Source organism: Choloepus didactylus, chromosome 4, assembly GCF_015220235.1.
Source record: "Choloepus didactylus isolate mChoDid1 chromosome 4, mChoDid1.pri, whole genome shotgun sequence".
NCBI lineage: Eukaryota > Metazoa > Chordata > Mammalia > Pilosa > Megalonychidae > Choloepus > Choloepus didactylus.
In genome coordinates, this window is record NC_051310.1 from 140,141,677 (window position 1) to 140,168,296 (window position 26,620).

The window sequence follows — 26,620 nt, forward strand, 5'->3', positions numbered from 1 at the left end:
TCTCCCTAATGAATATAGAAGCAAAAATCCTAAACAAAATACTTGCAAATCTAATCCAAAGGCACATTAAAAGAATTATACACCATGACCAAGTGGGGTTCATTCCTGGAATTCAATGGTGGTTCAACATAAGAAAATCAATCAATGTTACTCAACACATTAACAAATCAAAAGGGAAAAATCAAATGATCATCTTGATAGATGCTAGGAAAGTATTCAACAAAATTCAACATCTCTTTTTCAAAAAAAGACTTCCAAAGTTAGGCATTGAAGGAATCTTCTTCAATATGATAAAGGTCATATATGAAAAACCCACAGCCAGGATGGTAATCAACGGTGAGAGGCTGAAAGCCTTCCCCCTGAGATTGGGAACAAGACAAGGATGCTCACTGTTACCTCTTATCATTCAACATTGTGCTAGAAGTTCTAGTCAGAGCAATTCACCAAGATAAACACAAAAAAGATATCCAAATTGGGAAGGAAGAAGTAAAACCGTCATCATTTGCAGGTGATATGATCTTATATTTGAAAAATCCTGAGAATTCGACCACAAAGCTACTTGAGCTAATAAACAAATTCAGCAGAATGGCGGGATATAAGATTAATGCACGAAAGTCAGTAATGTTCCTATACACTATAAAAAAAAAAAAAAATTCCATTCACAATAGCAACTAAAATAATCAACTACCTAGGAATAAACTTAACCAAGGATTGTAAAAGACCTCTATACAAAAAATTACAAAATTTTACTAGAAGAAAGGAAAAAGGACCTAAATAGGTAGGAAAATATTCCATGCTCATGTACAGAAAGACTAAGTATTGTTAACAGTCAATTCTATCCAAACTGATCTACAGATTCAATGGAATCCTAATCCAAATTCCAACAACCTACTTTGCAGACTTGGAAAAGCTAGTTATCAAATTTATTTGGAAGGGAAAGGGGCCTCAAATTGCCAAAAACATCCTAAAAAAGAATGAAGTGAGGTGACTTACGCTTCTAGACTTTGAAGCCTACTATAAAGCTACAGTAGTCAAAACAGCATGGTATTGGCATAAACATAGACATATTGATCAATGGAATCAAATCAAGAGTTTGGAAATAAGCCCCCAGATATACAGTAGTCTGATTTTTGATAAGGCCCCCAAATCTCCTGAACTGGGACAGAACAGTCTCTTCAACAAATGGGGCCAGGAGAAGTGGATAACTGTAACAAAAAGAATGAAAGAGGACCCCTACCTCACACCCTATACAAAAATTAACTCAGAGTGGATCAAAGACCTTAATATAAGAGACAGTACCATAAAACTCCTAGAAGATAATGTAGGGAAACATCTTCAAGACCTAGTATTATGAGGTCCCTTCTTAGACCTTATACCCAAAGCACAAGCAACGAAAAAAGAAATAAATAGGAATTCCTTAAAATCAAAAGCTTCTGTACCTCTAAGGAATTTGTCAAAAAGGGAAAGAGGCAGCCAACGCAATGTGAGAAAATATTTGGAAACCATGTCTCTGATAAGAGACTAATATCTTGCATACATAACAAAATCCTATAACTCAACAAGAATAGTACAGACAGCCCAATTATAAAATGGGCAAAAGCTAAGAAAAGACACTCCTTTGAAGAAGAAATACATGGCTAAAAAAACACATGGAAAAATGTTCATCTTCACTAGCTATTAGGGAGATGCAAGTCAAGACTACAATGAAATATCATCTCACACCAATCAGAATGGCTGCCATTAAACAAACAGGAAACAACAAATGCTGGAGAGGATGTGGAGAAATTGGAACCCTTATTCATTGCCGGTGGGACATCCACTCTGGAAGACAGTTTGGTGGTTTCTCAGAAAACTAGATATTGAATTACCCCATGATCTGGCAATTCCACTTCTCAGTATATACCCAGAACATTTGAAAGCAGTGACACAAACAGACATTTTTACACTGATGTTCATAGCAGTATTGTTCGCAATTTCCAAGAGATGGAAACAATCCAAGTGTCCTTCAACAGATGAAGGACAAACAAAATGTGGATAAACAAAATGTGGTATATAAATACGATGGAACACTATGCAACAGTGAGAAGCAACAAGGTCCTGAAACATTTGGCAATATGGATGAATCTTGAGGAAATAATTCTGATGAAATAACTGACACAAAAGGAGAGATAGTGTATGTTACCACTTCTATGAACTATCTGAACAATGTAAAATCAATGTCTTATAAGGAAATTGAGGACCTAGTGATATAGTAGCTAGTGAGAGGGAATGATAATCTAATATGTTCATAAATATTACTGATGGTGAATTCAAAGGTATGGTAATGGATAGGAGTGACAATGGTTTGTTAATGGGATTATAAGTATCAAAGCTGTATTGAGGGCGAATAGGAATGAAAGAGTTTGTTTGAAGGCACATTTCCCACAAATCAGCACCACAAATATAGACAGGAGCTTGCATGATATACCTCTAAGGTATGACACTAGCACAGAGAGTTGACAACAGAAGGGTATATGGGAAAAGTCTACATATTGCATACTAGGGACTATAATTAATAGGAATACCATACTAGTATTACACCAATACTATGGACAAAATAAGGGCTGACAAGAGCTACAGGATGTTTTGGGTCATGAGAATTGTTTAAAATGGCGAGTGAAGAGGATTGTACAACTAGGTGACGATAATGTGAGATATGGATGGATTATCGTGGAATAACATATGCTATGTGAACATAGGAACCCCCTACTTTATAAGTCTAGCTCTCAATATTGAGTCTTGCTCAGGTGAAACTTATGGCTGTAGAGAAGAGGCTAAGCTCACCTGTAATTATGCCTAGGACTCACCTCCAGAGAACCTCTTTTGTTGCTCAAATGTGGACTTTCTCTCTCTAAGCTTAACTCTGCAAATAAATTCATCACCCCACCCCCCAACGTAGGACAGAACCCCCAAGATGAATGAGCCTAACCCTGGCACCAAGGGATTAAAAATGCTTTATGACCAAAAGGGGGAAAAGAAAGGCAACAAAATAAGGTTTCAGTGGCTAAGAGAATTCAAATAAAGTCAGGAGGTTGTCCTGGAGGTTACTCCTATGCACACCTCACCTAGATATGCCAAATGACCACAATATGATAAAATGATAGGCCCAAGTCAACAGTAGTCCCAAAAAACTTAAAGAGTGCCCGGATCCCTATCTGAGACTCTATAAAGGTTTCACTCACTAAGTTTATTGGTCAGAAACTTAGATCCTTCAGAGTGCACCTATGCCAGCTAAGTCCCAAAATCCAGAGGCAATAGCGTCTTCAAGAACATCAACTAGATGTTTTCCCTTTGCCCATAAAGTCGACACCCCGTTTCAACATGAACAGGTTAGGGTGGTCACTATCTATACCTCCCTGAAGATCTGGAAAGTGACTGAACTACAGGAAAGAGTAGCAGACAGGATGGAATTTAATAAAGAATTATAAATACTGAATATTGACATAATTTTCTTTTTCTTAGTTGCTAGGGTATTAGAATAGTTAGAAGGAAAGAACTGAAATGGTAGAACTATAACCCATAGAATCCTTTGAAATTTGTTCTGTAACTACTTGTTAAATGTTAATTTGAAAGCTATATCTTTTTGTATCTATGTTGTATTTCACAATAAGAAAATAACTGAAACTATGGTACTATAAGTCATGATAACTTTGGAAATTTCCTGTATGTCTACTTGTTAAATCATACAGTAGTCCCAAAAACCTTAAAGAGTGCTCAGATTCCTATCCGAGACTCTATAATATTGAAAGATATTACCTTTTTGTATATATGTTATATTTTATAATAAGCAAATAACTGGAACTGTGGAATTGTAACCTATAACATTTGTGCTGGTTTGAATGTATTATGTCCCCCAGAAAGGCCATATTCTTTGATGCAATCTTGTGGGGCAGACATATTAGTGGGGATTAAGTTGGAATGTTTGGATTAGGCTGTTTGCATGGAAATGTACTTCACCCAACTGTAGGTGATATCACTGATGAAATCATTTCCATGGAGGCGTGACCCCACCCATTCAGGGTGGGCCTTGATCAGTGGAGCCATATAAATGAGCTGACAAACAGAAGGAACTCAGTGCAGCTGTGAGTGACATTTTGAAGAGGAGCTACAGCCAAGAGGGACACTTTGAAGAATGCACAGGAACTACAGATGAGAGACAGTTTGAAGATGGCCGTTGAAAGCAGACTCTTGCTCCAGAGAAGCTGAGAGAGGACAAATGCCCCAAGAGCAACTGAGAGTGACATTCTGAAGAGGAGCTGAGGCCTAGAGAGGAACGTTCTGGGAGAAAGCCATTTTTAAACCAGAACTTCGGAGCAGATGCAAGCCACGTGCCTTCCCATCTAACAGAGGTTTTACGGACACCATTGGCCACCCTCCAGTGAAGGTACCCAATTGCCGACACGTTACCTTGGACACTTTATGGCCTTAAGACTGTAACTGTGTAACCAAATAAACCCCCTTTTATAAAAGCCAATCCATCTCTGGTGTTTTGCATTCCGGCAGCATTAGCAAACTATAACAACATTCTTTGAAATTTTCTCTCTAACTACTTGTTAAATTGTACCTGGAAAGTTGTCACTATTATGTATATATGTTATATTCTACAATAGAAAGAAAATAAAGGGAAAAAAAAGGAAAAAAGAACACCCAAAACATCAGATACTCCTCCTCTCCTGCTATTATTCATTTATTTTTGTCTTCATTTTTCTACTCATCTGTCCATACATTGGAAAAAGGGAGCGTGAGCCACAAGGTTTTCACAACCACACAGTCATACCATGTAAGCTACATAGTTATGCAATCATCCTCAAGAATCAAGGCTACTGGGGTGCAGTTCAACAGTTTCAAGTATTTCCTTCTAGCTATTCTAATACACTAAAAATGAAAAAGGGATATCTATATAATGCATAATAATCTCCAAAGTGACCTCTCAACTCCATTTGAAATCTTTCAGTCCCTGAAACCTTACTGTGTTTCATTTCTCTTTGCCCTTTAGGTCAAGAAGGCTTTCTCAATCCTATGATGCCAAGTCCAGACCTCATCCCCGGGAGTCATGTCCCACATTTCCAGGGAGATTTACACCTCTGGGAGTCATGTCCTATGTTCAACTAATAATTAACTTTTAGATTTTTGGCAAGGCAGTTTTGCCAACCAGAACAAATAGTTATTATGAAAGGATTCAATACCTGGCACTAGTACCAATAATGATCTCTTTGACAAATAAACAGCATTTCTTAAGTCATCACCAATTCAGTTTATCACTCAATAGCTAAACACAAATGTTTTGCTATCTAGTAGGTGAAGGTAAAAAATATTACTCACCTGATTCTCATTTTCTTTTTTTGCTTCTTGTTTAAGATGGGCTTTCAAAGCTTTTAGCAACTTGTCTGCCTGTAAAAAAGTTAAAAATCTTATCATTAGAGCCAAAAACCAGATAAGCAAGAAAGATACTTTGAGTATTTTCTCCTGTTGTTGTGTTCATCAAATATACTCTGGGTAGGCTCTGAGAATACAACGATGTCCAGGACAGAAGTGGTTCTGGCTCTTACGGATTTCACAGCAGAGTGGAGAAGACAGACAAAGGACAGGGCAATTACAATACACTGGGGTAAGTCCCAGTCAACATAAGGACACTCAGGATGTTGTCAGGAACATATGTGAACTTGGCGGCTAGAGAGACTTTGGCAGGTAATTAGACCTGCCAGTTCTAAGACAAAGAAGTGACGTCTCTAGCTGCTAAGAGCTGAAGGATGAAGTAGAGAGAGTTAGACACAGGGAAAAGGACAGAGAAAACAGCATGGGCAAAGGCAAGAATGAGGGTGGAGCTTGAAGAACTAAAGGTGTTGAATATAGCTGGAGCTTTGAGCTATTGTAGGAGACAATGAGAGATTAAGTGGGAAACATGGGCAGTGGCTTGATCTTGGCAGGCCCTGTCAGCTCCTTAAGAGTATGAACTTTACCCCAAGGGCAGCAGGCAGTCTCTTAAGAGTCTGACCAACTTTAGCATTTTAGGAAGATCACTCTGGCTGCAAAATGTGCAAGAAGCATTTGATGTGTGGTAAGACTGGAGATGGGGAAACAGCCTGGAGGCTGCTATAGGAAACCAGAGGAGATGATTATGGCCTGAACTAGAACAGCTGAGACAGTGTGGATGAATGGAGAGCTGTGGACAGATACAAAACTTTCTTAGGAAGTACAATCAGTAAAGAACGTGGTGGTTGAAGAAAGGGAGACCTCACATTATGCCCAGGTTTCTGGCTTGAGCAGCTGGTGGAGCGTGGTGGGGGTCTCTAAGATGGGGAATGCAGGAGGCAAGGCAGATCTTAAAGAGAATAGTTATAGGTCCCTAGGGTGGAGAGAACTCCAAGACCCTCTTCCTACGTGAGGGAAACTTCCGTTTTTAATTCTTTCCCAAAAGAGAAATACTGTTCTGATTGATTATGCTTTCCTGTGTTTTAAAAGGCCAAGCATATCGACTGGGCTCCCTTTTCCTCCTCTTCTACCCAGCCCAGTCTCAACATGTGGTTCAGGGCCAGAGACTTCCCTCTCAAAGAGGGCCCACCCAACCAGCCTGGCTCTTTTCTCTTTTTCACACCATTTATCCTCGGCCACACATATAGAAGAGAGCAGTAGAGATCCTGAAATTTGGTTTGAGTCTTATGGGACAGGAGAGATTGTGCCTAGGCCACATCCTCCAGCCCAGTTCACCAGCTTTCTGTATCAAGGTATTAGCACCTCCTCAGCTAGCAATAATGTGGTACTTTATATTCTACTCCCTGTTGTTTTCTGAACCTACTACTTTAGGGTCATCTCTTGGAAGGTGGTGATTGGCAGCACAGAATTCGGGTATTCTTGGTTCTTCTCCCTTCTTAATACCATCAAAACTTTACCAAATACCCAACAATGATGAAATGAGGTACTTGTGGTAGACCCCGGAAAGGACATTTAGCAGGCTGAATGGTATGGGGTTTATGCTCAAGAGTGTTGGAGGTATAGATATATTAGCTATCAACATATATTCATGCATTCCTCCAACTAGTATTTATTGTGCTGGCACTCTTCCAGGCCATGGAGAAAGCAAACAAGGTTTCTGACCCTCAGAGGAGTTTCTAGTGGGTAAAATAGCTTATTAACCAAGTAAGCTATGAATAACTGATACAATTTCAGTTATTTGTATCAAAAACAATGAAGTCAAAAGAAAACTGGGTGCCCAGGGTGGAGAGGGGTGTTATCTGAGCTAGGATGGTCAGAAAAGGCCTTTCAAAACAGAGGTTGTGATTAGAGTTGAGATGTGAATGAGTGGAAGAGGCAGTAGGTGAAGAGGTGAGGGGAAAGTATTCCGAATAGAGAAAACACCAAACACAGAGTCCCTGAGATGGGTTGATGAATTTGAAGGACAGAAAGAAGCCAAGTGTGGGTGGAGCATGGTGAGGTGAGGGCAGGGAAATAAGGGAGGTGATCAGAGACTGGGTCAAGTAGAAAATTTTAGGCCAGTGAGGAGTGTGGATTTTCTCCTAAATTTTTTCTTTACTGTGGTAAAATATACCATAAAAATGGCGATTTTAACCATTTTAAGTGTACAATTCCGTGGCATTAATTACATTTACAATGTTGTGCTACCATCAATACCATCCGTTATCAAACCTTTTTCATCACCCAAAATAGATACCCTGTACCCATTAAAGAATTCCCCTTTCCCTCTCTCCATCAGCCCCTGGTAACCTCTAATCAACTTTCTGACTCTATGAATTTGCTTATTCTAAGTATTTTATATAAGAGGAATCATTCAATATTTGTTCTTTTGTGTCTGGCTTATTTCCCTTAGCATGATGTTTTCAAAGTTCATCCATGCTATAGCATGTATCAAACTCCACACCTTTATATGGCTGAACAATATTCCATTGTATGTATAAACTGCATTTTGTTTATCCATTCTTCTGTTGATGGACATTTGCATTGTTTCCCCCTTTTGGCTCTTGTGAATAATGCTGCTATGAATATTGGTGTACAAGTGTCTGAGTTCCTGCTTTCACTTCTTTTGGGTATATATCCAGAAGTGGGATTGCTGGGTCATTCTATGTTTAACTTTTTGAGAAACCACCAAACTATTTTCCATAGCAGCTGCACCATTTTACATTCTACCAGCAACGCATGAGAATTTAAATTTACTCCACATCCTTGTCAGTACTTCTTATTTTCCATTTTTAAAAAGAATAACCATTCTAGTGGGGGTGAGGTAGTATCTCATTGTAGTTTTGATTTACATTTCCCTAATGTTTAATAATGTAGAGCATCTTTTCATATGCTTAATGGCCATTTATACATCTTTTTTGGAGAAATGTCTATTCTAGTCTTTGCCCATTTTTAAATTGGGTTGTCTTCTTTTTGCTAGGTTGTAGGAGTTCTTTATATACTCTGAATTTTAAACTCTTATTGGGTATACAATGTTCCTCCTAACTTTATTATAAAAAATTTCAAACCTATAGAAAAATCAAAATAGTATAATAAACACTCGTATTTCCCACCACCTAGATTCAACAATCGTTAATATTGTCACATTTGCTTTCTCCCTATACATATTTTTGCTGAACCATTTGAAATTAAGTTCCAGACATCAATATACTTTACACCTAAATGGCATCAGTTCCATCTCCTAAAAATAAAGGATATTCTCCTATACAACTTCTCATGTCTTATCCTACCTAGAAAGAGTAATTATTTCCTAACATCATCTAATACCTAGCCCATATCAAATTTCCCTGATTATCTCTAATTTTAACTTTTTGTTTCCTTCTAAATCAGGATCAAACCAAGTTTCCCACATTACATTTGGAAAAGTTTGGATTTTATTTTAGTGTGATGGAAGTAATTGGAAGGCACTAAGCAGAAGAATGACCTGTTCTAAGTTTCAAATATCACTCCGACTGCCAAACAGAATATTGTGAGGCAAGAGTAGTAGCAGGGAGACCTGCAGGGAGACTGAGGCAAGTCAAAAAATGAGAGTGGTGTGGCCTGGGTTTGTAGCACTGGAGATGGTACTCGGCAGTCAGATTTTAGATATACTTTGCAGGAAGAGCTGACAAAGATGCATGGGTGTGGGCAGTTAAGGGAGGAAACAAGAATGATCTAAAGTGGCCCTGGACCATTTACTGAGATTGGGAAGAGACCTTAATTGGTTTAATTGGTTTGAATTGACCATGCTACTTAAGATGCTCTTAGATACACAAGTCAGCAGCTCAAGGGAGAGATCCCATTGGAGGTGAGAATTTGGGAATCATTTGCTTCTAGATGAACTTAAAGTTATAAAAGTGGATGAGATCACTACGGGAGAGAACACACTTAGAGAAAAGAAGGTCGAGGAGAGAACTCTGGAATGCTTCACACTTGGAAATTTGGCAGAGGAAGTCTAGGAGTCTATGAAGGAGCTGCTAATGAGAAAGGAGAAAACTAAATATCAAAGAAGTCCAGAAAAGGAAGGGCTGTGAGCAGAAGGGAGTGTTCAATCATGCCAAATGCTGCTGATAGGCAGGGGTAAGGATAGAGATGGTTACAAGCTTTATAAGACGTGGGGCATGGTGGCCACAATAGGAGCAATTTCAACAGAAAAGAACAGAGAAAAGGGCAGTAGATGGAAGAGGACATGAGGTTAGGGGAAGGTTTAGGTTTATGTTTTTAAGATGGAAGTCATTAAGAAAAGATTGCATGCAGTACAGGAATGAGCCAGTGGAGCGGGAGAAATTGGTGCAGGAGAGAGGAGCTAATTGCAAGAGTACAGTCCTTGAAGATGTGAGAGAGAATGGTTTCCCTGGCACAGAAAAGAAAGGTTGTCCTTGGATCGGAGCAGTCTTTTACTGTAACATGTGGGAAGGCAGATTACCGGGGTATAGGTGCAGGCTGGTGGGAGGATTTAGTGTGGAAAGACGAGGTAATTCTTAATGATTGCATCTATTTTTCCATGACCTCTGAGGAAAAGTCATCAAATGAGGGAGGACAGCCAATTTGAGGCAAGAAGATATGAAATAATTGCCCTCAAGAGCGGGAAAGGTAATGACTATCAGGGAAGTGTAGCAGGACCAAAAGTCTACTTGAAGATTTAGGGTCTTAAATTTAAATTAAGTTCCCAGTCAACAAAGGTGATTTTCTCCAGCCAGGGTCAGCTGCTTAGGTACAGGTGAGGATTAAGTGCATAGCTGGGTTTAATCAGGGGTGGAATTTTGCTAGGTGAATATGGGCAGGGGCAGTGCAAGAAAATGCCAATACAGTCCCTGTAATCTGAGCTGCTAAGAAGGAGACGGGAGCCTAAGTGAAAAGAAGAAAGGACCCAGTAGCCATATGATAAATACCAGTATTCACCTCCTCCATTTTGCTTCTCCATTAGAAGTATTTCAAAAGAAAGAGCTAGTATTTTTTTCTTCTAAAATTTATTTTTAATGTTATATTTGTGGAATTAGTTTATTATTTAATTATCTATTTGTTTAATTAATTTAATTGTTATTTAATTTTTAACCTGTAAAGTACCTAAAAAGAATCAAATCATCAAAATTTCTTAAAGCAATTTTTTCATGGAATTGAAAAAGGCAAATCTTTTAATGAGCTCCTGGACTGTACCCATAGTACATAATTTAAAGCCTTTTATTAAGGAAAATTTCAAACATACACAAAAGTGGAGAGAATAGTGTAATGAAGTCTCATGTACCAGTTGCTCAGTTTCAACAATTATCAACATTCTGCTGTTCTTAATTTTAACTAGTCTCCCTCCTTTTCCTGGAGTATTTTATGGGAAATCTGAGATATAACATTTCACTTGTAAATACAGATAAGGACTTGATTTAAAAAATAAACATAACCTCAATACCATTATCATACCCAACAAAATTAACACTACCTTGATATAATTCAATGCCTAGTCCAAGTTTAATTTTCCCAATTATCTCAAAGTGCCTTTTTACAGTTGGTCTTAATGAAGCCTTGTATGGTCAAATTTGACTGGGAAATGGTATCTTCCAACAAATAATTATGTGCACCTACTATGTTCCAGACACTGTGTTCTAAGTAGGCCATGAGAACCTGTAAAATCAAGAAATGCTGTACTAGCTCCTAAATTGAAACCCTTATAGGGACAGGTGGTAATGGGCTACCCCAGATCAGCTGTGTCAAGAGACAATACCAGGAAGGACTTTTAGTAAAAGATCTAACCTGCCTTATTTCTTTAGAGATCCAAATGGTTGTGGGGCCTAAGTGTTGGCTAGAGCTTTGAACTCAGGTGGGAAACACCCACTGTAGCTATTTTGCCAACCGAACTAACCTCTGGTGCATTATTCTGGTACTGCGAAGAAGAGAAGGCAAGTAATAGTTCTGAATAATTATTCAGCATCTCCTACATAAAACGTCGGCAGTTAGTACTGTAAAGACTTCCAGGGTGATGGTGAGATCCCTGTCTGAGGAGTTTAACTTTTAGTAGAGAAGATAACATACATACAACAAATAACCAGAGTGAAAGGTGAAATCCTCCAAGTGCTCCAAGAGTGCTTAAAAACTGCTTTGAAAGTACGGAGGGTGCCTGGGATTACTGGGTCGTGGGCCTGTGCCCAAAGGAATGAAGAGGTAGGGAAGAGGCCCCAAGTTGGGAATGGCATTTCAGTTGGACAGTGAAGGATAACTGGAAATCATTCATGCAGATAAAGAGGAGGGAGAAAAAGGGGGAAGAGGGGGGATATGAGGGCAAAGGGTCAAAATTAGCAAAGGCACAGAGAGACAAATTGTGCCAGGTGTTCAGGGACCAGTCCAGTTGGATGCAGTGGAGAATGAAAGATTCCAGTTAAACTGCAAAAAGCCTAAGGAATTCAAACTAAGGAATTAAGGCTTTGTTCATGAAGTACTTGGGAGCCATTAACTCTTATAGCACAGAGCACTAATTATTTTTTTAAGTCATTTAAAAAACACCTGTGATGTCTGATTTAGGTATTCATTCAGTGTAAGTATCACAGCCTGCAGTCAGAGTATTCATTAGCATTATGTGGGTAAACCTAGACTACATAGAAAATCAATCCCATATCAAATCCCCACATTTCTCCCTTAACATTTTACAGGCTCCTAGTCAAAGACCTTATTAGTTTTGAAACAGAACACCACCACAATAAGTGAACGATCAAACTAGGTCAGGGTTCAACTATAAAAATGTATCCACGGTGGGTGGTCCCCTAAAAGTCATCCTTTCTTCCAGGCCTCCAAATAAAGTAAAGAAATTGCAATTTACAGAAATGTTACTGTTTGGAGTTTTCTAGAAGCCGAGGCAATTCTTTCAGCAACTGCCTACCAATTAACCGGCATTAAACCCAGCATCCCTTCGGCTTTTTGGCTTAACTGATGTTCTGGAAGTTTCGTAGCGAATATCCAGTAAAACCAAACCATACCCATTTGGAGTAGCGGCCTACGTAAGCCCCAGAAAAGTTAGCCTCAAAATAAAGTGAAAACTACTGTCTGTCTTCTATTTCGCAGAGTTAGAGAGGCCCCCGTGAAACAGAGAATTTATCTACCGCCCCAGAAACGAAAAGAACAGATGCCTCCTGCCTTGGGGGCCCTGCTCAGTCCCTTCCCACCGCGCCTCCCTTTGTCCCCTCATCCGACCCATCCCGCCCAACGACCAGCGCCATGGGCCCCGTACCCTCAGGTTAGCCCGGAGGCCAAGCCTCTTGGCCAAGTTCTGCAGGTCACTGTACTTGAAGGAGTCCAGCTCCTCTAGGGAGGGGACGGTCATCGCGATCTGCAATCCAGGCGACCCACGCAGAGCCTCAGTCCACCACTCTCAGAAGCGCCGTTCAAATCTCTGGCGCCACTCTTGGCGTTGAGCAAGCAAAAATTCATAGACAGTTTAAATAAAAAATGCTGCACTTCCATTGGTTAAAAAGGTTTCGAAGGCGGAGTTTCCTGAGTTGACCAATAGAAAGGCTGACTGCGTGCCCCCAAAGACGCACGCTCCTTCCAGTCTCTCACCAATACACAAAGGCGCAGAGGCGCGTGTGAAGCGCGTCCAAGGAACAAGCGCGCGCCCAGATGTCCAATGAGGAAGCAGAAATCCACTTGGGGCGGGGTCTGGTGCTGGTTCGAAACCAAGGCGCCGGCTGCGGAAAATGGCGGCTCGGCAGCGGCGGCATCGATCGCGTTATGCAAAGTTGCCGCGGGACAACTTTTGTGATGAGGAAGCTCAGAAGGCGATTGGCGCACCTTCTTTTACGACTTCCATGGAATGGGACACGCTGGTAGTGAAGGGGTCCTCGCCGCTCGGCCTCGCGGGGCTGGAGGCCGAGGAGCCGCTAGGCGGTCCGCGGCTGCCTGCTTGGTTGCAGCCGGATCGGTGCGCGGTGTTCCAGTGCGCCCAGTGCCACTCCGTGCTCGCTGACTCGGTGCACCTCGCTTGGGACCTGTCGCGGGTGCTGGGGGCCGTGGTTTTCTCCAGTGAGTGTGGGGGCAGCGTCTGGGGAAGATAGAGGCGGGCCCGGGAGAGTGTTGCCGCTTTCTCCACGGGGTGGCGGAGAGTTGACTAGGGAAGTAAATTGGATGCGGAGTTGGAAGGAAAAGACCCCCCTTTGCCACTGGGGGCGTCTTTTCCTGATAATTTTATGGCCACGCCGAGTTTGCCTTTAAAGGGAAGCTTTTCCTCTTCAAGGCCTGTAGAGGTATGGATTCTGACTTGTGTTTGTCTTCCTAGGAGTCACGAATAACGTCATTTTAGAAGCGCCCTTATTAGTTGGCATTGAAGGTTCGCTCAAAGGCAGGTATGGACCAGGCATTCCGGATCCTTCTCTAGTTACTGACCCAGTGAAACGAAGGGACCTAGAACTGACAAGCACAAGAAGACTGTTACTATTTTGCGCTAGAAGAAACGTTCATTCCATTAATACAATATATTTGAAGCATGCTCCTTTTACATATTTGAGGCTTGTACGAACTTGATGTATTAGTAAGATGGAAAAGTTATATTTGTGTGTCGGTCTTAAGATCTTTCTAGGCTAAGAAAGATATGTTCTCTAGAGGAAAAAGGAGAAAATAACTTTATAGTGAGAATAACTTATTATAAATTGCAATCCTTTGAGATAACTAGGACTATTTATCTTTGCCTTTAACATGGAGTAAAATAAACTATACAGGGCTAATTCAGTCTGTAACCTGGGAAACTGGAGGAAACCATGAGTTGACTGTTGTATACTTAAATACTGCCTGGTAAGCTTTAGATCTTGCTTGTATTACAAATGACTCAGTGAATTTCATATAACAGGGCTCTTCAATTTTGAGTCTTGGATTTAGCAGCAAGACACTTCATTCTGACGATAGGTTGGTTCAGTTTAGGGTAGAGTGTACTTGCTTTACATAGTGACCAGGAAGAGTTCTGAAGCCTGAATAAACTTCCCAAACTGAGTTAGGCCCATAACTCCCTTTTTCCAATCTGAAAGACAGTTACTTTCTACACTGGTTCCTCCCCCTCCCCAAAGGGATAGGGAGAAAAGGAGGGAATTGGGTGGTTTTGGACCAGAGGTAGAAGCTCTCTGTATCCTGTTTGGGAGGAGGAAAGTGCATCTAGTCCTGTGCTGTTTAATATTGTAACCACTAGCCACATGTGGCTATTGAGCACTTGAAACGTGGCTGTTCTGAGTTGAGACATGCTCTAAGTGCAGAATATACACCAGATCTCAAAGACTTGGTACAAAAAAAAAAAAAGAATTTTTAAATATTGATTACATATTGAAAGGGTATTTTTGATATATTGAGTTAAATACAAAATATTGAAATTAATTTTACCTATTTTTTTTTACTTTTTTTTAACAAGTCTAATAGAAAATTTAAAATTATGTATGTGCTCACATTATATTCCAGTCCATCTAGACTGTTTGTAAAACACCATGGAGGAAAAAAGTCCAATCTATTTCTGTATTTGTGGAATAAGAAGAGCCACTGGGGTTGTGGAGAGGGTTTTAAAATGGCACAACCCAAGATACCTTGGTGTTCTTTTTAAAGAGAGTGTATTTTCATTACCTAGACAAGGGTCAGAGACTGGGTTAGGAAGATAATTACTAATGCAGTTGAAGGAACATAAATTTGGGGGTGAGGAGATTTGGGTTCTTCCATCCCACATGTGGAGGATCCATCTTAGTCTGCATTATTTGATTAATTCTAAATTGTACTTTTTTTGCATTTAAACATCCTATAATTGGCATGAGCCTTAGAGTTGATGGCATCTTAGATTCAGAGTCATAAGGTGGTTAGATCCAAGGTTCCTTCTTGTACCAGAATTCTATTATTCTGTTACTCGTGGAAGACTTCTTGTAACTACTTTTAAAAGGCATTAATTACAGTGTGTTGACACTTTGAAATAGCTTTGTTATCCAGAACCTTTGTTGTACATAACAGAATATATACTTGAGTGAAATTTTACTTATACAGTTTATAACTAAAATACATTAAAAAATTGTTATGGCAAATTCCAAGTATACACAAGAAGAGAGACATGTATAACAAACCTTTATGTACTTGTCTTGCAACTAGGACAGTTATCAGCTCATGGCCAATCTTGTTTCGTCTGTAATCATACCCAGTCCCTCTCCTCCTTTTCATTTTGAAGCAAATACTTGAAATCATAATTCCATCTGTAAAATATTTTAGTTAGAATCTTTATAAGGTAGAAATTTTTAATTCTTTTTTTTAAGACAGAACCCCGTTCCAAAGAAGTATATTATTAGGAAACTTCTTTTTGTAATAAGCTAAGATAGATACACCCCAAAGTAGAACTCTATAATGAACCCCCATGTCACCTATCACCTAACTTCAATAATTACCAATATTATGACAGTTTTGCTTCATCTACACCCTTACTTTTTTTCCCCTGAAGTATTTTAAAGCAAATCCCAGGCAGTAAATCAACTCTTGAACCATTTGTTGGTATTATTTCCTATTGTTTTCAAGATTCATAGAATGTTATTGAATTATTTTACAGATAATCTAGGTGATTTCATTTTACAGATAAGGAAACTGAAAAACAGAGCTGTATATACTGGTGTATGGGAAGAATTCTTCTCCCCTGAAATACTCCATTGTTTGTGATCCAGTATCGGAATGAAAGGCCCAGCAAGATAGATGATGCTAACCCCTAATGGTGGAGCAAGGCCGTCCAGAACAGCTCAGCAAAGATAGTCAGGGACATTCTACCTACTGTGGTGAATTTCTTAGCAAAAATAGAGAGCCACAGAATGATCAGAGGCAAAGTGTGGATTTTTCCTCCAACTAAAATTTTAGATAAAAATTTTTCATCATACCCATGGTTTCCAAAGCCACAGAAGCAGTGCTGTATCATTACTTTCACTATTAGAATTCATTAAAATTTTTCTTTTCCTTACCATTTACTAACATTCAAAATAATGTTTCTTTTACATTGCATGCATAAGCATAACGTTAAAGATTTCTTTAAATTTATTTTGATGTGTGCCATATATCAGTGCTATGTCTGATACAATTAAAAATTAATGCAACTTTATTCTTTTTCATGGTTTTTGATTACTCCTATTCAGAAATACAGTACTGCCTGTGGGGTGGTGTACTTCATTTACCAATACATTTGGTGTATTTTGTTGTTTGTTTGTTTAGTATCCATTGATAAGAATGTAGTTCTTTTTAGCTGTGTGATTTTTATACTCTCTTTTATTAATAGAATTTTACTGAATGGTATTGTCAATATGAATAATTTTTTCCATTACTAAGCCACTTTAAAATTGCTTTCAGTACATGATGAAACATACTTTTTTCTCTAAACATTTACTTGTAATATTCGGCTATGCCTCATACACCAGTGAATATGATAAATGACTTACCCCAGTGCTACAACCAGAACTAAAATCAGCATCTTCTGATTCCTCATTTAGTGGATACAGGAAAAGTATGGATCACTAGATAGTTTGCTAAAGTAATGAGATTCCTTTTCTTTCTTTTGCATTTAGTCTGGATAATTTTTAAAGTTAATTTTTGTTGTATCCACAAAAGAAAAATCCTGAGTTGAGTTATATTAATAAATTGTTTAGTAAGCCCCCAATCAACTTGATTACTTTTTCTTCATCTGGAAGTTGGTATAATGGTAGCTAATTTATAGGGTTATTTGTAGCTTTAAATGTCTAAATGTTAGTCTTTTTACTTAGCTGTTTTTCTGCTTTTCAGGGGTAAATTACTTTTCTGTACAGAAATGACAGTTGTATGTCCATGATTGCTTTTGTGGCCAGAATCCACAAGGGGATCTGTAATCTGGGGTATAGTTATAATAAAATGAGTTGACCTTTCTTGAATGTGACATTTCTTCAACATCATTCCTCTTAGAGCATAATTTTCACCTGTGTCTTAGGTGAGAGCAATGCTACCAGAGACTGGTTAGTTTTTGTTGTTGTTCTTTGATTTTCTTCCTTTTTCATATTCTGTTCTATTTTTCCCTCCAGCACTTACAACCTCTTATGCTGCAATTTCTGTGAGATTCCCATTGGTTTCCATCTATATTCTACCCATGCTGCCCTGGCTGCCGTGAGAGGTCACTTCTGCCTTTCCACTGACAAAATGGTGTGGTGAGTAGACTTAAATATTATTTGTCAAATAAATGTTAAAGAATCTTCCAGAAAAGGCAGAGTGTTTGAACCAGAGAAAATGCTAAATAATGCCAGGCATTGTCTCTTACAAAAAGATGGCAGTGGGACCAAACCATAACCGTATAATGTTATGATCATTATAGACCCATGGAATAATTCAGAGGGTATTCTTTCATTTAAAAACTTCCAGAAGGTAAGCCTTTGCAAAATAATATTGTAGTAGAAACCTTTTGGATTTGTGCTTAGCCCATGTCTTCCTCCCCATTAGGATGGGACCTTGTTTGTACTGTGTGTGATACCATTCCCAGGAGTTGGGATCAAAAAAGAATACTGGATCCAAGCTAATCCAATTAAGTTTTCTACCCCAGGAGTATAAAATAAAGACCCAGAGACACTGGTCATTTAGTAGCTGCTACTAGTGTTGAAGTTGGGAAGTGAAAGCTCTAAGTTTGTTCCAGGCTTCACTTCACTTAATTCTTCATATAAGAAAATTGGGACTTAGAGAGGTGATGGGGCTAACTTGAATTTCATGCCTTATCTCCAAAGTCCATTTTCCTTTCCTAAGACATAAAGGCTTCTGGTCTAGTTTGCTAATGCTGTGGAATGCAAAACACCAGAGATGGATTGGCTTTTATAAAAAGGGGGTTTATTTAGCTACACAGTTACAGTCTTAAGGCCATAAAGTGTCCAAGGTAACACATCAGTAACTGGGTACCTTCACTGGAGGATGGCCAATGGCGTCCGAAAACCTCTGCTAGCTAGGAAGGCAGCTAGCGTCTGCTCTAAAACTCTGGCCTCAAAACGGCTTTCTCCCAGGACGTTTCTCTCTAGCAAGCTTGCTCCTCTTCAAAACATCACTCACAGCTGCACTCTGTTTCCTCTCCTTGAGCCAGCTCATTTATATGGCTCCACTGATCAAGGCCCACCCTGAATGGGTGGGGCCATGCCTCCATGGGAGTATCCCACCAGAGTCACCACCCACAGCTGGGTGGGGCACATCTCCATGCAAACAACCTAATCCAAACGGTCCAACTTAATCCCCACTATTATGCTTGCCCCACAAGATTGCATCAAAGAATATGGCTTTTTCTGGGGGACATAATACATTCAAACCGGCACATTCCACCCCCTGGACCCCAGAAAAACATATTCTTTCCAAACACAAAATACATTCATTCCATCACAATATCACAAACCCTTAAATCATTTCAGTAACAAAAGTTAAGTACAAGGTCCCATCAAAATCAAATATAGGCGTGGTCAGTCCTAAGGCATACTTTTCCTTTAGCTTTGGATCTGTGGACTTAGAACAAGTTATATGCTTCCAATATACAAAGGAGGGACATTCATAGGATAAACATTCCCATTGCCATAAGGAGAAAGAGTAAGGAAAACAGGGTTAACAGGACCAAAACAGTTCCTAAAACCTGCAGGACAAACTCCATTAGATTTCAAAGTCTGAGAGTCATTTACAGAACGACGTTGCATCCTTGGGGCTTGAGAGAGCAGGAGCTAAGGGCCTTTTCGGCAGCCCTTTCCTCTCCAAACGCTTAGGTAAGTGCTCCAACATACCCACACAATGGGGAGACCACCTTCTCGGCCCCACCCTCCTCAAACATCGGGGCAGCTCCCGGATTCCCTTCCATCTCCGGGGCACACGCTCAACCCCTTCCGAACAGTGTGGTGGCAGCCAGGCTCTCCCCAGTTCCCTGGGAATGTGTTCCACCCTTTTTGGGACCTCGGGTGGCAAAACTCTTCCAGAGCATCGAGGCGGAAAGCCAACCCTCGACCTCTGGGGCAAACTCACCCTTTCCATGCGTGTGGGCTGCTCCACTCTCCCAGTCCTAAACCTCTTGACTCCAGACCTCAACCTCCATGGCTCTGTCTTTGAAGAAATTTTTCCTTCAATTTGTTCCTTGTCTGTCTCCTCCAGTCCAGACCAGCAATGGCTCTGTCTATAAAGATCTCGCAAAAATTCTGTTGGCTTTGCATGAAGCATACAGGGGTCAAAGCCATCAGACAATAGGACTTTCCACAAATCCTTTCTGGATAATTCCATCTCCAATCTTGGCTTGTACTGAGATGGTGGCTGGTTTCCATGTTTGGTTACATCCTCACGTTGGGCTGTAGCTTCAGGGATTCCACCCCCTGGAAGTTCGTAATGTTCCAAGCGGTCAGCTTCTGGTCTCTTTGAACCCAAGAGTTCAGTTCTAAGTTTATCTCTCTCTGCTCACATTTTACTATAAGCTGCAAGGAGAAGCCAGGATACATCCTCCAGACGTAGTCTGGAGATCTCCTCAGCTAAGTATTCCAGGTTGTTGCTTCCAGATTCTTCCTTCCATCTTACACCAGGACTCAATTTTGCCAAATTCTGTGCCACTTTAAAACAAGGATCGCCTTTCTTCCAGTTTGCAACAACACATTCATCATTTCTGTTCAAGGCCTCATCAGAAGTATCTTTAGACTCCATATTTCCACAGTCTCTTTAAAGCAGTTTTGGCCTTTTCTATCAAGCTCCTCACAATTCTTCCAGCATATTCCCCTTATCCATTTGAAAAGCCATTCCAACATGTTTGATATTTGCAAACTCAGCAGCAAAAGCACCCCACTCTCGGTACCAAAATTTGTTCTAGTTTGCTAATGCTGCGGAATGCAAAACACCAGAGATGGATTGGCTTTTATAAAAAGGGGGTTTATTTAGCTACACAGTTACAGTCTTAAGGCCATGAAGTGTCCAAGGTAACACATCAGTAACCGGGTACCTTCACTGGAGGATGGCCAACGGCATCTGGAAAACCTCTGTTAGCTGGGAAGGCACGTGGCTGGCGTCTGCTCCAAAGTTCTGGTTTCAAAATGACTTTCTCCCAGCACGTTTCTCTCTAGCAAGCTTGCTCCTCTTCAAAACGTCACTCACAGCTGCACTCTGTTTCCTCTCCTTGAGCCAGCTCATTTATGTGGCTCCACTGATCAAGGCCCACCCTGAATGGGTGGGGCCATGCCTCCATGGGAGTATCCCACCAGAGTCACCACCCACAGCTGGGTGGGGCACATCTCCATGCAAACAACCTAATCCAAACGGTCCAACTTAATCCCCACTATTATGCTTGCCCCACAAGATTGCATCAAAGAATATGGCTTTTTCTGGGGGACATAATACATTCAAACCGGCACAGCTTCCTTTTTCAAATTTAATGTGCTTAGGTATGTGTTTCTAGCTAAGTTATGGAAGATTAAACAAGAAAAATTTATAAAGCCCATCCTACATCATGAGATTGTTCAATGCACATTAAGTATACTATTTGTTCCTTATTGCAAATTTCCAGTAGGAATATATATACTTGAAATGGATTGATACTCTACTTTCAATTTCTACTCTCTGTCTCATATAATTTCTATTTAGAATTAAGTTTAAAGAAGGGAAAAAAAAAGTATCTCTAAAAGTATTCTGTTAGTAACCCTGAATCTTTTTTAGAAAAAGGTTTAAATGTCACAGCAGAGCTGAAACTGAGTTTTTGCTTAGGGAAATTAGCTTTTAGTAACAAAAATTTTTAACATAAATTTGAAAAGCACTATGGGATTTTTAGTACCTTCTTAATCTTTAAAATGACGAGTTGGACTCAAAGGTCAGTATATTCTTTTTGGTTAAGTAGAAACTTAGTAAGGGGAAATAATAAATCTATATATTGATTAGAATGAAATTGATTACTAGTAACAGAAAACCTGACTAACAGTGGCTTTAACAAATAAGGAGTGTGGGCGACTGGCAGCTCCAGGAGTCTCCTTGTGATGCAGCAATGACAGGTCTCTGGATCAACATCACTATGGTTCTCTTGGCTTTTTCCACTTGGTTGCAGGATGGATGCTACAATTACAAGCATTATATCCGTATACAGTAGTATCCCTGACAGAAAGGAAAAGGTATGGGGTGTGTGGGAGGACAGTTCTCTTTTTTTCAGCAAAATTGTCCTTATTCTTATTGGCCAGAACTATGACATGTGGCTGGGAAAACAAATATGTGCCAATAAGGAATAAGATTGTCAAAATTGGCTTAGACCAGTCATGATTCATTTCCTAGGACTGAGCTTGCTGCTGCTCTAAGCAAAATGTAGATCTCATAGCAAGAAAAATAATTTTGTGTATTTGTCACAACACAATTTAAGTTCTTCTAATTGTGCTACAGAATCCACTGGTAGAGTGCAAAACTCATCCCGATTATTTGTATGATTCTGGTTTATGTCTTTCGTTTGCCCTGGAATACTTTTGTCTCAGGTGTTCCTTGCTGGAGGGGGTAAGATGAGGCACAAGAGTCTCTCTGGTGATTTGATTATCTTTGCACCATGTTAATTGAGAAGTTGATTTTCCAAAAAATACATCGTGAATCTTGAAAAGAAAATCAATGAGAAGGGAGGATTTGCTTGACAGATATTTGCTTTAGAGGGCAAGTTTCCTTCAATAATAACCTTAACGGTGGTATGATACTAATATTTTCTCTCTACATTTTCTGTCTAGCTATCTCTTAAAAACAAAAGCCATGGTGAATGCATCTGAAATAGAAATTCACAACATACCTCTATCAGAAAAGATTACAGAGGTAAAGTTTTGTAATGGTTGTTCTGTTCCTTTAATATAGACAACTCTTGATAGTGTGTATTAGTGAACTTGGGGGTGATGAAATGGTGTGGTAATCCAATAATCCTTTACACTTGGTTTGGCATTCCTAATTAAATTCGTAACACAAAGCAAAATAAAGCCTAAGAACAAGAAGAAGAAAAAAAAAGAAGTAAAGAAAGAGAGAGAGGAAAAAGAAAAAAAAGCCCTAACAACTAGACAAAAATTCACCAAAAAAAAGAAACAAATGAAGCATGCTGCTTCTTCAAGCCTTTTTTTAAATAAATTTTATTGAGATATATTCACGTACCATGCACTCATACAATGCGTACAGTCGTTCACAGTACCACCATATAGTTGTGTGTCCATCACCAAAATTAATTTTTGAACATTTTCATTACCACACACACAAAAGTAATAAGAATAAAAATTAAAGGGAAAAAGAACAATTAAAGTAAAAAAGAACACTGGGTGTTGTGTATCGTATCCCCCCTCCCTTCTGTTTTTCTACTCATCTATCCATACACTGGACAAAAGGGAGTGTGATCCACGTGGCTTTCCCAATCACATTGTCACCCCTCATAAGCTACATTTTTATATAATTGTCTACAAGATTCATGGGTTCTGGGTTGTAGTTTGATAGTTTCAGGTATTTACTGCTAGCTATTCCAATTTGTTAGAATCTAAAAAGTGTTATCTATATTGTACTTAAGAGTACCCACCAGAGTGACCTCTCGGCTCCTTTTGGAATCTCTCTGCCACTGAAGCTTATTTCATTTCATTTCACATCCCCATTTTGGTCAAGAAGATGTTCTCCATCCCATGATGCCAGGTCCAGATTCCTCCCTGGGAGTCATATTCCATGTTGCCAGGGGTATTTACATCCCTAGGTATCAGATCCCACGTAGAGGGGAGGGCAGTGATTTCATCTGCCAAGTTGGCTTAGCTAGAAAGAGATGGCCACATCTGAGCAACAAAGAGGCATTCAGGATGAGACACTTATGCACAATTATAAGCAGGCCTAGCCTCTTCTTTGCAGTAACAGTCTTCTCAAGGGCAAGTCCCATGATTGATGGCTCAGCCCATCAAACCACCAGTCCCCAATGTCTGTGAGCACATCAGCAACCATCGAGGTGGGGAAGCCCAACACCCCTGCATTCTCCCCCAGCAATGTTCACATTAGTGTTAGCATATAATATTTCTCTTTTTTGTGCCTGGCTTATTTCACTCAGCATTATGTCTTCAAGGTTCATCCAAGTTGACATATGTTTCACAACATCATTCCTTCTAACTGCTGCATAGTATTCCATTGTGTGTATATACTACATTTTATTTATCCACTCATCTGTTGAAGGACATTTGGGTTGTTTCCATCTCTTGGCAATTGTAAATAATGCTGCTATGAACATTGGTGTGCAGATATCTGTTCGTGTCACTGCTTTCAGCTCTTCTGGGTATATACCGAGAAGTGCAATTGCTGGATCGAAGGGTAACTGTATATCTAGTTTTCTAAGGAACTGCCAGACTGTCTTCCAGAATGGCTGAACCATTATACAGTCCCACCAACAATGAATAAGAGTTCCAATTTCTCCACATCCTCTCCAGCATTTGTAGTTTCCTGTTTGTTTAATGGCAGCCATTCTAATTGATGTGAGATGGTATCTCGTTATAGTCTTAATTGGCATCTCTCTAATAGCTAGTGAAGCTGAACATTTTTTCATGTGTTTCTTGGCCATTTGTATTTCCCCTTCAGAGAACTGTCTCTTCACATCTTTTGCCCATTTTATATGAAATAATTAGAATATGTAAATTCATTGAATGAGAAACTAGAATAAAGGTAATTCAGGACATTTCTGTTTGGAGTGATGTTTCCCATCAGCTTTGGTAATGGATGGTGGTGATGGTAGCACAGCATTGTGAATATAATTAACACCACTGAATTGTATATGACTGTAGTCAAAAGGGGAAATTTTAGGTTGTATATGTGTGACTAGAATAAAAATTAAAATAAACGTAGGACTGTAGAACATAGTATACCCTGATGTAAACTTTGGACTATAGTTAGTACAATTATATTTTTCTTTTATCAGTTGTACCAAAGGGACCCCACTAATGCAAAGTGTTAATAATAGGGAAAGCTGCATGTTTGAGTAGGATATATGGGAACTGTATTTTCTGCATAATTTTTCTGTAAGTCTCTACCTTCTCTAATTAAAAAAAGAATAAGGAAAAAAAACCCACTAACTGGAAATAACTTACCAAAGGGAAATGGCTAAATATGTTATATCTATACATAAATACTATACAGACTCTAAAAGGAATAGGGTAAATTTTCTGAAAGAACTTCATACAACAAACCTAGAGCCCAAGTGCCCTCAGATATAAAGTTTGAATTGTATATGAGTGTGGTCAAAAGGGGAAATTTTAGGTTGTATATATGTCTAGAATAAAAATTAAAAGAAAAATAAATTGCAGCTAGACGATAAAACATGAGACCGTATAACACAATGAACTCTGTGATGGAAGATGACCGTGATTAATAGTAAATATAAAAATATTCTTTCATAAACTAGAACAAATATATATCACCAATACAAGGAGTTAATAATAGAATGGTATATGGGGGAAAATGCACATAATGCAAACTGTGTACTATAAGTAAGAGTAATGTAGTAATACTGTTTCATCAACAGTAACAAATATACCACACCAATGCTAAGAGTCAGTAATAGTGGGGGAAAATGGATATGGGATGTTTTTTGGATTTTTTCTTCTTCTTTTTTTCTAAAACTGATTGTGGTGATGATTGCACAAATATGTGATGATATTGTAAACCATTGATTGTATACTTTGGATGGATTGTAGGATGTATGACTGTATCTCAATAAAACAGCTTAAAAAAGATTGAATATGTAAAAAAATTGCAGAATACAAAAAAAAAGGTATCTTATTGCTTTTGAAAAGGAGGGGAAATCTAATTGATGCTTGTATCTCAATAAAGCTTTCTTACCCCACTATCTTCTTATTTTCCTTCCCAATTTTTGGAGTTTAAACCAGGTGGTCAGTGGTAGGAGAGGAACAAGGAACTGTGAGGCTCGTTAATGGCTCAGTTTTTTTTCTCACATCAAACTTTATATCTGAAGGCACTTACATTGTAGGTTTGTTGTATAAAGTTCTTTCAGAGAAAGAATAAATGTATTCCTGAAATGTGTTGATACATTGACAGGTCCCAATCACTAGATATAAACTAGCTTTAATTTGATGAGATTTTTAGTACCAGCAAATTAGGTTAAGCTTATGATGCCCTGATATCTATATATTTCTCTTCCCAGCTCAAAGAGAAGATAATGCTAACACATACTCGCTTAAATTCACTAATGAAGCTTCTGAAGGAAGTGACTTCTGACCAGTCCAAGCCAGAAAACTAATCCAGAACCAGGGCTTCAGTATCAGATTCAGGCTTTATTGTGATCTTCAACAACAGGTGCTGCCTGATCATTTCTCAAGAATGGTTGACTCAAGAATGAGAGGAAAATGTGGTTTATTATGTTTACCTCCAGGCTGATTTTCCAAATGATTTATGAATCTATCACTAGAAGAAGAGAAACTAAGGAGCCTGTTGTTAAGGTTTCATAGCTATTTGCCTTAAGAACTTATGTTAGGTTTTTATCTGTTTCATAATATGTATTTCTGAAAATATCTTTGCCTATAAATTTTGGGATTAGGAGGCAGTATATCGTTTGTGTTCTGATTGACAGACACATGGTTGGTCTGACAAGAGTTGGATTTAATGTTGTCTACTATTATTCCTACATGGAACAATATTATATGAATACTGATAAATCATTTTTTTCTTATGTAAAATGCATATTCTTTAGGGAATGTTCAATAGATTTACTGGATAATACAAAATTTATCTCTCTTTTCAGTGTCTGTTTATCAGTCTAATAATAAAAGGAATGATAAAACATTAAACATTCACTGAAATGCTGTTTTCTCATATTTTGCTTTATATAGCACTTTGGATGAGTAGCTTATCAAATTATTCATTTAAATAAAAGGTAAGTCAACTGTAGGTGATAATTTTGATTAGATTATTTCCATGGAGGTGTGGCCCACCCATCCAGTTTGGGTCTTGATTAGTTTACTGGAGTACTTTAAATAAGGCACATCCACTCTATCCTGTTTATACTGTAGTCAGAAATAGGCATTCATATAACCATATAAAGACATGTAAAATTATGATTAATAAGATGTTTTGAAAAAAAGGGAAATAGAGGTACAAGCACATATAGCATATATAACTGACCTGGACTGGGGTTGGGGAAGACCTCTCTAAGGAAGTGAAGCTTCAGCAG

At 39.0% G+C, this 26,620-nt stretch overlaps 2 protein-coding genes across 3 annotated transcripts in view; one reads left to right on the forward strand and one right to left on the reverse strand.

Annotated features, from left to right (window-relative positions):
* Positions 1-13,318, reverse strand: part of NUSAP1 (nucleolar and spindle associated protein 1) — a 42,668-nt gene extending 29,350 nt beyond the window's left edge. Inside the window, exons 1-2 of one of the 2 annotated variants that reach the window (XM_037834274.1) lie at positions 12,704-13,318; positions 5,362-5,430 (exon numbers count right to left, since the gene is read on the reverse strand). In XM_037834274.1, the coding sequence (XP_037690202.1) occupies positions 5,362-5,430; positions 12,704-12,796 (162 nt within the window). In that variant the 5' untranslated portion in view covers positions 12,797-13,318. The remainder of the gene's footprint in view (positions 1-5,361; positions 5,431-12,703) is intronic. The other variant, XM_037834273.1, reaches the window with a different exon arrangement.
* OIP5 (Opa interacting protein 5) lies at positions 13,166-26,254 on the forward strand. The gene is made up of 5 exons (XM_037834275.1): positions 13,166-13,494; positions 13,748-13,814; positions 17,511-17,633; positions 22,164-22,245; positions 25,595-26,254. The coding sequence occupies exons 1-5, from the start codon at positions 13,170-13,172 to the stop codon at positions 25,688-25,690; spliced, it is 693 nt and encodes a 230-aa protein (XP_037690203.1). The 5' UTR covers positions 13,166-13,169; the 3' UTR covers positions 25,691-26,254.
* Positions 26,255-26,620: the final 366 nt, after the last annotated feature.

What these genes read in the sequence shown, in the direction of transcription:
- OIP5 (XM_037834275.1), top strand. Translation starts at nt 13,170, where the DNA reads ATGGCGGCTCGGCAGCGGCGGCATCGATCGCGTTATGCAAAGTTGCCG. An exon ending in GAAGGTTCGCTCAAAGGCAG is followed by an intron (nt 13,815 to 17,510) that starts GTATGGACCAGG and finishes TTTTCCCTCCAG; the next exon opens with CACTTACAACCTCTTATGCT. An exon ending in TATCAGAAAAGATTACAGAG is followed by an intron (nt 22,246 to 25,594) that starts GTAAAGTTTTGT and finishes TTCTCTTCCCAG; the next exon opens with CTCAAAGAGAAGATAATGCT.